This window comes from Mobula birostris, chromosome 21, assembly GCF_030028105.1.
Source record: "Mobula birostris isolate sMobBir1 chromosome 21, sMobBir1.hap1, whole genome shotgun sequence".
NCBI classification, from domain to species: domain Eukaryota; kingdom Metazoa; phylum Chordata; class Chondrichthyes; order Myliobatiformes; family Myliobatidae; genus Mobula; species Mobula birostris.
The window spans coordinates 55,533,441-55,545,859 of record NC_092390.1 but is presented as its reverse complement, the minus strand read 5'-3'; the positions used below and the strand labels follow the sequence as shown (position 1 = coordinate 55,545,859).

The window sequence follows — 12,419 nt, the reverse complement described above, 5'->3', positions numbered from 1 at the left end:
GTTTCAACTGATTAGCTAACTCAATTCTCTCTGTATTAGCTTTTTTCTTGACACTTGCAGTATATGAAATAATTTGTCCTCTAATATAGGCCTTAAAAGCATCCCATATAATAAGACTAGAAGTCTCTTCCAGTGTATTCTCTTCAAAAAAAAAAGAGAATAATTTGTGTCTCCAGGAACTTTAAAAAATCCTTATCAGATAGCAAAGTTAGATTAAAGCGCCAACATCTGTTTGAGGAAGACCAGTGAGATTTAAAGATAAAAGCACAGGGGCATGATCTGAGACAGCAATCACTTATATTCACAAGATCGAACTAATGGAATCATTTGGCTATCAATAAAAAAAATAATCCTGGAATACGTATGGTGAACATGAGAAAAATACGAATACTCCCTGTCTAATGGATATATTAAAAAACCGTACATCAACAATACCACATGTCATTAGAAAAGATTGAATAAACAAAGCTGATTTATTAAGTGTTGCTGGTTTAAAAGATGACTGATCTAAAGCTGGATCTAACCAGTAATTAAAGTCTCCTCCCATCACCAATGAGTAAAAGCTCAAATTTGGCAAAAACGAAAAAAAAAAACGCTCAAAGAATCCTGGGTCATCTGTATTCGGGGTGTACAGATTAGCAAATGCCATTAATTTATTATCTAATTTTCCTGACACTATGACAAAACGCCTATTAGTATCAGACGCTACTTTATGTTGGAGAAAGGGAACTGTATTATCTATAAAGATTGAAACTCCCCTGCACTTAGCCTGAAAAGAGGAATGAAAATGTGGCCCCCTCCATCTACTGAAAGGGCATAAATTGTCACAATTGCATACGTGAGTTTCTCGTAGAAAAATAATTGGAACCTTAAGTTTTTTAATATATGCAAAAATCTTAATCCGTTTCACAGGTGATTTAATCCTTTCACGTTAAGACTAAGTAAGTTAATAGTTTGATCCATTTTTAATACTATTTAATAGAAAGGTTAAAGTAATAACCACTGGAATGTACATTAAAACTAAACAATAAACCTTGAAATGTGGTAACCAAGCAACAGATTTGGCTAAAATTCCAAAACAGCTTCCAGAAAAAAAAACGCATCCCCCCACCCTCCTCCCAAAGTCAGAAAGCCAGCCAAAAGAAAGCCAACAGCTGAATCTAATGACGTCACCCTCCCAAAAAAAACTACTGGTTTAGTTCCTAATTAGTTTCAAGGTTAACTGCATTCCAACCTAGACAAGACAGTAGACCAGGAAAAAAACTTAACCCTCATAACAAGAACACGTATAGGTTAATTATTATAGTTTCAAAATGATAATGAAAAATAGCGAAACTAAGCCTTATTGACAGAAAAAAACCTCAAGAAAAATAAGTATAATATAAAATAATAAAAAACCTATCAAAATTCAAATCATACAAACACATAAGATATTACGTCGTTAAAATCTTGTTCTCTGAGTAAAGCATTTAAAGTTTCAAAAGGGGAGTTGGCTACAAAGGTTTACCAAAAGTAAAAGAAGCAATTATTCATGTAGAAAGGTACTGAATAGTTAATCTGATTTTAAGAATTTCTGAGCTTCTTCACTCGAATGGAACCATTCCTTAGAGCCACCCTTCAGTATAATTCTGAGCCAAGCAGGATAACGAAGAGAAGGTTTGAAACCTTTGTTAAAAAGTTCCGACATAACCTTTTTGAACTTAGCACACTCATTCACAACCTTGGGTGAAAAATCCTCGACTATCCTGATCTTCTGACCATTAAAATCAATCATTCCTCTTCGATGGGATTCACAAATTAAATGATTCTTTGTTTGAAATTCATGAAAACAGATCATTACTGATCTGGGTCTTGCTCCTGGAGGTGGTCTAGGCACAAGCAATCTATGAGCTCAATCAAAGACGGTAAGATTTTAGGAAATAATTTTGCCAAAAAGCTTGCAAAGAATTCAGTAGGCTGACACCTTCCATTAACTCTTTAAGACCAAGAATTCGTAGATTATTTCTTCTGCTTCTATTTTCTAAATCCATAATCTTCTGTCTTAATTTTTCATTGGACTTTGATTGTTTTTCACAAAGCTTTTGTAGGTCATCCACTTTCGCATCCAAAATCGTCAGAGTTTCTTCATTCTCTTCTATTCGTTTATCATGTTCAGTTAAGGTTTTTTTGAATAGAATCCAATTTTGCATCTATTTGTTTAATTTCATAGCTGAGTTGTTGGAACTCCTGCTGAAACTCGTCAGAGGATTCTTTTCTGTGTTTTTGAAACAAATCCATTATCGCTTCCAAAGATTCAGGAGGGTCTTTTTTAGTACCTTTGGCACCCCTTGTACTCATAGTACTCATGGTGAAACAATATCACTTTTAAAAATAAGGTTTTAAAACAGGTTGGAAACAATAAACTAAGAAAAGTAGGAGCGACTGCAAAAGGCTGTTTTTTTTTATTTCAAAATATACTTTATTCAAAAATAAATATATACAATAAACCATTCAATAACTTTTCATCCTTTACATACGTTTCCATTATACTCAGTAAAATACCCGTGTTTATAGCCACCCACGTGGCACTCCAGTAGTTCAGCTTAGCATCTCATTGTTGAGGGGTATACTCCTCGCCCACCGACCCCTCCCACTCCCACGGGTGGAGAAACCTATACTGTGGTCCTTCCCCACCGGGCCCTTGCGGTGGCTGCACCAAGTTTCAGTGCGTCCCTCAGCACGTACTCCTGCAGCCCAGAGTGTGCCAGTCGGCAGCATTCTCCCACGGACATCTCCATGTGCTGGTAGATCATCAAGTTTCGGGCTGACCAAAGAGCGTCTTTCACCGAGTTGATGATCTGCCAGCAGCACCGGATGTTGGTCTCCGTGTGCGTCCCCGGGAACAGCCCGTAGATCAGAGAGTCCTCTGTCACGCAGCTGCTGGGGATGAAACGTGACACTAGCCCGTCCATCCTCCTCCACACCCTCTTTGCGAACTGGCAGTGTGCAAAGAGGTGGGTCACAGACTCCTCCTCACTGCAGTCCTCCCGTGGGCAGTGGGGTGCGGAGACGACGTTCCGGGCGTACAGGAGGGCTCTGACTGGGAGGGCCCCTCTCACCGCCAGCCAGGCGAGGTCTTGGTGCCTGTTGGTGAGATCTGGCGATGAGGCATTTTGCCAGATGAACTGGACAGTCTGCTCAGGGAACCACCCCACTGTGTCCATCACGTCCTTCTCCTGCAGTGCCTGCAGGACACTTCGTGCCGACCACTGCCTGATGGCCTTGTGGTCAAAGGCGTTCTCCTGGAAGAACTTTGCTACGTGGGATAGGTATGCCGGCAACGACCAGCTGACTGGGGCGTTGCGCGGGAGTGGGGCCAGACCCATCCTTCGTAGCCAGGGCGACAAGTAGAACCTGGGCACATAGTGGTACTTGGTGCCCACATACCTGGGCTCTACACACAACCTGATGCAGCCACATACGAAGCTGGCCATCAGGGTGAGGGCGACATTGGGGACGTTCTTGCCCCCGTTGTCCAGGGACTTGTGCATGGCCGTCCGTCTCACCCGCTCCATCTTGGATCCCTTCTATGCCGGTCTGTACGAGGAAAAGGCCACAGAATCCACAGCCTCCCGCAACTTCCTGTCGTCTATCACGCAGGTCTTAGACGACGGCAAGCGGGAGAGTCTGGATCAGCCACTGACCCTGGACGAGCTGACAGGCTCCATCCGTTCCTTTGGGTCGGGTAAGACTCCCGGAAGCGACGGCTTACCGGCTGAGTTGTACTCGGCTCTGTGGAACTGGATGGGCCCAGACCTGCTGGAAGTGTACAACGCCATGCTTCTGGCCGGCAGTATGTCTGAGTCCATGAGGAAGGGCATCATCACCCTCATCTACAAGCAGAAGGGGGAAAGGGAGGACATTAAGAATTGGAGACCCATCTCTCTCCTGAATGTGGACTACAAGATCCTGTCCAAGGCTATCGCCAACAGGGTCAAGTCGGCTCTGGGACAGGTGATCCACCCGGACCAAACCTGTGCTGTACCGGGCAGGAAGATCTCAGACAGCCTCGCGCTGCTGAGGGACACCATCGCCTACGTGCAGGACAGGGGGGTGGACGCCTGCCTGGTCAGCTTGGACCAGGAGAAAGCCTTCGACAGGATATCGCACACGTACATGGCGGACGTGCTCTCCAAAATGGGATTTGGGGAGGGAATCCGGAATTGGATCAGACTGCTCTACACAGACATCCGTAGTGCAGTCCAGGTCAACGGGTGGGAAACAGACAGCTTCCCCATCAGGTCTGGAGTCAGGCAGGGCTGCCCCCTCTCCCCTGTCTTGTTTGTCTGCTGCATAGAACCCTTTGTGGAAGCCATCAGGAGGGATGAGGGCATAAGAGGGGTGACGCTGCCAGGCAGTGGAGGGACCCAAGTGAAAACCTCCCTGTACATGGACGACGTCACCGTCTTCTGCTCTGATCCGAGGTCAGTTCGCAGGTTGATTGGCACCTGCGAACAGTTCGAGCTAGCATCGGGGGCCAGGGTCAACCGCACAAAGAGCGAAGCCATGCTGTTTGGCAACTGGCCCGACCGATCCAGCGTCCCCTTCACCATCAGGTCTGACCACGTGAAGGTGTTGGGGATCTGGTTCGGAGGGGCTGAGGCGTGCAACAAGAACTGGCAGGAGCGGACTGCCAAGGTGAAACAGAAACTGGGACTGTGGGGAGGGCGCTCCCTGTCGATAACGGGCAAGGACCTGGTCATCAGGTGTGAGGTGCTCTCAGGGCTGCTGTACTTGGCGCAGGTCTGGCCCGTCCCCCGCTCCTACAGCTCGGAAATCACCCGAGCTGTCTTCAGACTGCAAAAGGCTGTTACTCCATCAACAACCAGCAGGAGATCTCCCTTACCCTTATTACAAATCTTTTCCAGCTCCCTTTGCAATCTCAACCCCACATCTTGGCTACTATTTGGAGGCCTATGTATGATTCCCATAATGCTATTTTAACCCTTGCAATTTCTTAACTCCACCCACAAAGATTCGACCGTCTCTGACCCTATGTCACCTCTTTCTAGAGATGTAATTTATCTCTTACCAACAGGAATTCTTGGAATTCTATTGCATGCCATGTGCACTTGCGTCATGACTTTCAAAAGAAAGGCATGCAAGAGAATTCCTAGAAAGAAGCATGGTTTTCTGCTGACAACTCTAAACAAACGCGTAGGCCTCGATCCTATTTATGAGCTGATGCAGACAAAATTCCAGGCCACCACATAGCCTATCAGCAATGAGATTGCCTCCCCACATCACAATTGAGTTTCTGAAATGACCTCCAGTCAGCTGATTGAAACGTATATAAAGGCTGAGCATCCAGAGGACACACCACAATCAACAGCGTACTGACAGTGTCTCCTCATGTGGTGACGAATCATTTGCAAATAAATTGGCAAGATCAGAAAACAGCTCAACCCAACCATAATGCATTCTGGTTAGAGGAAAGTAAAACTACATGACTTTTCTATGTCTCATTGTTTTGTGGTTCCTATTCAAAATTATTTGCTACCCTTTCATAGGCATTTGCCATGGAGAATCAGGTGGTGAATGAATAAACTGGAACTAGAAAAAACATTTTGGTAGAACATGAAAGTGGATGGATACTTTTCTATATGTCAACATAGAATAGCTCATGTAACATGATGGGACTTGATCAAATCCATCAGCAACAATCCCATAAACCACTTTTAGGAGATGGGGGAAAATTGAGCCAGAGCTTTGAAAGGAGCAAGATCTCTATTTGAGTTTTCATTTCTTTATGTTGATTATTATGACTTCCACACTCAAAAATAATTATACAGCAGTCACGATTGCTTTCAGGTCATAGTTCAGTTCCATGCTTCCTCACTGCCAGATGAATGGGGAACTACACAAGATGGACAGACTCGGCCTCGAGTGGTCAAGCGTGGGATAGACGATGACCACGATGAGATTCCTGAAGGTATGAATCCAATCACAGCTCTGTGCTTTATATGCCTCAGAATGATCTGGTAAAAATGACTCAGTAATATCAAGCTTGTTGTTAAAGAAAACCTTAATGGACTAAGTGTATTTTGCACTTTAAAGATAATAATCGTTTCAGTAATTTGCATATTACAAATTCATTGTCATTTAACTGTACACATGTATATTGCCAAATGAGACAACATTCTTCCAGACAAAGGTACACAACACAGTACATATTAATCACACACACAACACAAAATGTAATATTCCCACAAATAATAAAGTACATTTACAATACAAGTTTTAAGAATAAATAGCTTAACGCTACTGACACTTCATAGACGATGAGACCTGGGTGGTAACAGGGAGTTCAGTAGTCTAGTGGTCTGGAGGAAGAAGTTGTTTCCCATCCTAATACTACTTGTCCTAATGCTTACGGTACCTTCTGTGATGGGTGGAGGTCAAAGAGACTGTTGGACAGATGGGAGGGATCACAGACAAGGCATCACCCCTGATAAATATCTCTAATGGGTGGAAGATGAACCCTGATGATCCTCTCAGCTGTCCTCGTAGGGGATTGCAGTCAGAAGCCTTGCAATCCCCTACCAAACAGTGATTCAGCGAGTAAGGAGACTCTTGATGGTACTTCTGTAAAATATTGATTAAAATAGGTTAAAATTGGTTAAAATTAAATGCCTAATTCATAAAATAATAATTTGTCATTATTACCATTATTTACCATGTTTCATATCCCGCATATATTGCTGATTCTTCTCAAAATTGCCTCAATTTTTAAATAAAATGTGGAAATTTGAGTTGCAGAATGGAACTATGTAAATATATACATTCAAGAGCTGTAGCATTTATATTAAATGCTTTAAGAAATTTCTCATCAATGTAATAAAGTGCTAGGTATGTGCAAGTTGTTTTCCTATCTCCATGGTTAGATCTAGTTAAGTGGTGGGTGTTAAATTTTTGTTGCTTCATTGAGGAAGAAATGAATCTCTATGAATTAAACATTAGCAATTATTTCTCAGGAACAACAGTTATACTTCCAGCATTCCAGGCACTTTTGTTTACCAATTTATTTTTATTTACATAGGAGAATTGCCACAAGTTAACCATCTGGTGTTCATTGCACATGGTATTGGACCTGTCTGTGACTTGCGTTTCAGAAGTATCATTGAATGCGGTATGTCTATTTTTAACGCTTTTTGCAAATGTTATCCTTTATACCTTTTTAATTATTTGAAGCAAACCTAGATTTAAATAAGTAACAAGGTTCAAATGATCGTTCCAATCCATTAACAATCTGGTACCAGGAATATTCTGAGACTTGCTCAGATTTATCCTAGTAAAAGAAATGTTTACCAAATGATGATGGCTTAGTTTGAATACAAAAGTATATTTGTATTAGGTGTGAAAAGCCACAGTATCTAGATCAAGTAAATGAAGTGAAGGACATAAAAACCAATTTGAAATGTTGCATTCTGTTTCTCACTAGTCACTTTGCTATGCCTTTTATGCAAGGCCACTCCTAATTGCCCTTGAACCGCTGCAGAGCATGTGGTAAAATATTTGGGTGGAGGATTTCAAGATTTGTACCCTGTAACAGTGGGCATGTGTTGACAAGTCAGAAATCTGTGTGACTTGAAAGGGAATTTGGAGGTGATGTTATTATGGTAATTCTGTCCTTGGAGGAAAAGATCTTGGGTTTGGGAGGTGCTGTCACTGTCCAGGTAATTGAATAGATTTCTTTTAATTGATATACTTTATAGCTAGGATGCAATGGTGGTGAATGGGGTGAATACTTGTGTTAAGGGAAAAAGAATCAATCAAATGGACTGTTGAAATATTGTTTGGCTCCATTTATCTAGGGAAATGGAGGTGGTTTGATCACACTTTTTGTTTTGTAGAAAATGGCTGGAAGGTCTTCAAAGTGTTGGGAACTGAATGAATCGGTGGTGAGGAAGGTGAATACAATGTTAGCATTCATTTCAAGTGGACTAGAATATAAAAGTAAGGATGTAATGCTGAGGTTGTATAAGGCACTGTTGAGGCCTCACTTGGAGTGTTGTGAGCAGTATTGGGCCCCTTATTTAAGAAAGGATTTGCTGACATTGAAGAGGGCTCAGAGAAGGTTTATGAGAATGATTCCCAGAATGAAAGGGTAAGCACATGAGCAGCGTTTGAAGGCTTTGGGCCTGTACTCACTGGAATTTAGAAGAATTAAGGGGGATCTCATTGAAACATATTAAATGTTGAAAGGCCTAGATAGAGTGGATGTAAAGAGGATATTTCTTTTGGTGGGGGAATCTAGGGCCAGAGGACACAAAATAGAAAGACGTCCATTAAAACTGAAAATGCTGAGGAGGATGGTGAATCTGTGGAATTTGCTGCCACAGGCAGCTGTGGAGGCCAGGTCACTGCATGCATTTAAAGTGGAGGTTGATCGGTTCTTGATTAGTGTGTGAAAGGTCATGGGGAGAAGGCAGGAGAATGGGGATGAGAAGGATGTGGATCAGTCATGATGCAGTGGTGGAGCAGACTCTGGGCCAAGTGGCCTAATTCTACTGTTATGTCTTAACGGGTATTATGGAGATGAAAATATAACAGGAAAGTGGAGTTGGTGTAATATGCCCTATTCAGTGGCAGCATGGTCTATTCTTGTGCCTGACTTTGATGCAAACTCAGACAAAATGCATGGCAAAAGTTAAAGCGAGCTAATACTTAGATTTTTTTTATTAAACAAGGGACTCTTAGACACAACAAATTTGACATCTGTTCTTTAGTTACCCTTATTATTTCCAAAGACCTGTAAAGCTTGCAGAAAATGCCTGGAATATGCAAAATGTCTCAATCAATGTACAAAGAAGACACTACTAAGTCATTGGTTCATTTTTATGCACTATTAGTTGGTTTTCACCTTGTTTATTAATTGCTTACTTATCAAGTAATTGGTTCTTTCATGTGATGAGTAGTGACAGTCAGCTTTTTGACATGCTCTGCTTCAAATCAAATCTAATACAAAATATTTCTTGAGATACATGTAATTTATAATTCATAAAACCTTTTGAGTTGGATGGTATGAATTGTTATTGAATATGAATCTGTAAGGTCATGGGTGCTTATAGCACAGAAGGTTCTTTGGCTGTCTATTAAAATCATTTGCTGTATTCATTACATAAGAATACTACCTAGAACTCAAACCTACGACAGTAATTTTCTGCAACAATGCAGTGAGATTGAACATTTATTTTCCATGAATAGCAGTGCAATCCATATATTGACTAATCTTTCTTATAGAAACATTTTTTAACCTGCTTGCCAGCTTTAGTATCAGTCTTGTTTTGTTTTTAAGTTCTTTTTACCTATATTTTAAAAGCATTAAGTCGCTAGACATAAACATTATCTATTTAATCAGGCTTTTGTATTAGTTTCATTATATACCTATTATACAACAGTGTTATGTTTGACCATTTGGTGGCACTGTAAGAAAGGTAATAACACCATAAGTTCTGATCTGAAAGTGTGTTATCTACTACTGTGAGCAATTAGAACATTTTGAATAGGAAAAGATTATATGTTTAAAAAAAAATACAAAATTACCTGATAACCTGTTTGCTGGTTCCCAAATCAGCAGCAGGTTTGTTATCACCGGCACATGACATGAAATTTGTTAACTTAGCAGCTGCAGTTCAATGCAATACATAATATAGAAGAGAGAAAAAATAAAAATAAATAAATAGATCAATTGCAGTATATGTATATTGAATAGATTAAAAAACGTGCAAAAAATAGAAATAGTGAGGTAGTGTACAAAGGTTCAGTGTCTATTTAAGAATCAGATGGCAGAGGGGAAGAACTGTTCCTGAATAGCTGAGTGTGTGCCTTCAGGTTTCTGTATCTCCTACGTGATGGTAACAGTGAGAAAAGGGCATGCCCTGGGTGCTGGGTGTCCTTAATAATGGACGCTGCCTCTCTGAGACACTGCTCCCTGAAGATGTCCTGGGTACTTTGTAGGCTGGTACCCAAGATGGAGTTGACTAGATTTACAACCCTCTGCAGCTTCTTTCGGTCCTGTACAGTATTGTCAGGTAGATTTAGTACTTTTGGCGTTGAGTTAAATGGATTCAAGCTCCCACCAAGACAATCAAAGGTGATGATTCAGTGCAGTATTGTGAAGGTTTTCTGTTGTCAAAGATTCAAGATTTTGGGTAGATTAAATGGAAGTTCTATCTGATCACTCAAATTGTTTTCAAAGAACACAGTTTGGGCGACACAGTAGCATGGCTGTTAGTGTGTTTTTATTACAGCATGGAGTGTGGGAGTTCAGAATTCAATCCCATCACGTCTGTACAACCCCCCCCCCCCCGCCCCCGGTGGAATCCATGGGTTTTCCCACAAATATTCTCCCACAAATCCAAGGATGTACTGGGTAGGTTAATTGGTCATTGTAAATTGTCCTGCAATTAGATTAGGGTTAAACTGCAGTTTCCGGGAGTTGCTGAGTGGTGCAACTTGAAGGGCCAGAAGGACCTATTCCAAGCTGTATCTAAATAAATAAAAAAAAATCTGAGGTGTTCCAGTGTTCTGGTCAATATGTCTATCCACATGATATTGGATCCCAGTGCACACAGCTGTACAGTCAACCACAGTAACTGCAGTTTACAAACTAATCCGTTGATCATGAAATGCCTTAGGGAGTTCTGGATGTGGAGGAATGCTGTACACAGAATATAAATCATTTGTAATTTGTAATTTTTGGGTTTTACATTGAGTGCTTAAATTTGTGTGACTTCTAAATATATTTGGAATATTATTTTGGAATATAAAATAAAGTACTCACATTTTATGTTGACATTGTACTTCTGCTTACAATATACTTGACAATGATATCCCCTGGTGTATTTGAGGATTTTTGCTTTATTTCTAGTGCAAGCATTCCCAACCTGGGGTCCATGGACCTCTCAGTTAATGGTAAGGGACAATGGCATAAAAAAGGTTGGGAACTCCTGCTCAAGAATTTGAATTTTAAGAATTGAGTAAATAATCCAATAATTCAGTTCCATGAGAAATTACTTTTACACAGTAGAAAAGATATATTGTTTACATTATCCAGAATGGAATTCTGAGGTGTAATTGGCATAGTGATTCATTATTGACTATAAATTATACTATTTTCCTCTTCCAGTATTAATCATATTGATATTGTTGTATTCTTCCCAACTAAATATGTTTTTATTTCTAAAAAAGTTATTTGCATCTAATTGTGTACATTAGATACTGATAATCATTTGCAGTTAATGTTAATGACTCAGTCCTTGTTTCTCAGTTGATGACTTCAGGAATGTTTCTCTGAAACTACTGCGAACACATTTTAAAAAAGCTGTTGATGAAAATAAGATCTCTCGAGTTGAATTTCTTCCAGTGCATTGGCACAGTGCTCTTCATGGAGATGCAACTGGAGTAGACAGGTATATTTTCCTACTTCTATTAAGGAAGCAAATGTTATACATGGATTGAATATTAGGGCTGTTTTATGTATTTAGAAATACAGCACAATAACAGGCATTTGTGGCCCACAGAGCCTGCGCCACTCAATTACACCTATGGGACCAATTGTTGAGAAATAATTTGCATAATATTGTCCTTGTTTAACATCAGCATAAAATCTTTTTTGAATGAAAACACCGTGAATTTCAGATTTACCTGTTTATAGCTTTGGGCTTTTCGGATAAAAGACCATATCAAACCAAGCTTTGAACATAAAATAGTGATTGGAGGAAAAGTATTTCTGTTTCAATAATTAATAAGAAAATTATTTTAATATGTTTATTTATGCTAATTTTAAGTTTGGTAAATAACAAATTCCATTTCCTGAAGATAAAATTTTATTGAAGAATAGTAATAAAATTCTCATATATTATGTGCCCTTGCATCTTTATTATTCAACATATTTTCTGTAAAGGATTGATTTCTTTTTTAATTGCATGTGAAAGTTTGAGTACAATAAATGGCTTCTGCGGTTTGCTCCCGCTCATAAGATCTGGGCTTCTGAGCCCGAACACATCATCCTACTTTACTGATACTAGTCCAAATAATTCAATAGGTTGTGTCAAGCATAACCTTCCCTTTTGGGGTCATGCCAATTGTATTATGTAGGATCTGTGTAACAAGTAAGATTAAAGATCCTTACTGAGCTATGCAGGAAACAAAAGCTGAAAAAAAACAAGCTAAATATCAAGATATTTGGAGAATGTGAAAAAAGATGAAATTAAGTGAAGTTCTTTCTCGTAGGTAAATGCTGTAATTAAAATATGAAGAAACAAAACATTCTTCATCAGAATAACAGTTTTCCCTGTTATGGAAGTGGTTTGTCAGGATACAAGTATCAGAATGGGAAAATGTCTCATTCTTACTCATAATTGGAAAATATGGAT

The 12,419-nt window shown here is 40.0% G+C and overlaps 1 protein-coding gene across 1 annotated transcript in view; it reads left to right on the top strand.

Annotated features, from left to right (window-relative positions):
• sec23ip (SEC23 interacting protein) overlaps positions 1-12,419 on the top strand; it is a 162,802-nt gene that overhangs the window by 57,725 nt on the left and 92,658 nt on the right. The window contains exons 6-8 of the mRNA XM_072239520.1: positions 5,851-5,971; positions 7,079-7,168; positions 11,312-11,453. Coding sequence (XP_072095621.1) covers positions 5,851-5,971; positions 7,079-7,168; positions 11,312-11,453 — 353 coding nt within the window. The remainder of the gene's footprint in view (positions 1-5,850; positions 5,972-7,078; positions 7,169-11,311; positions 11,454-12,419) is intronic.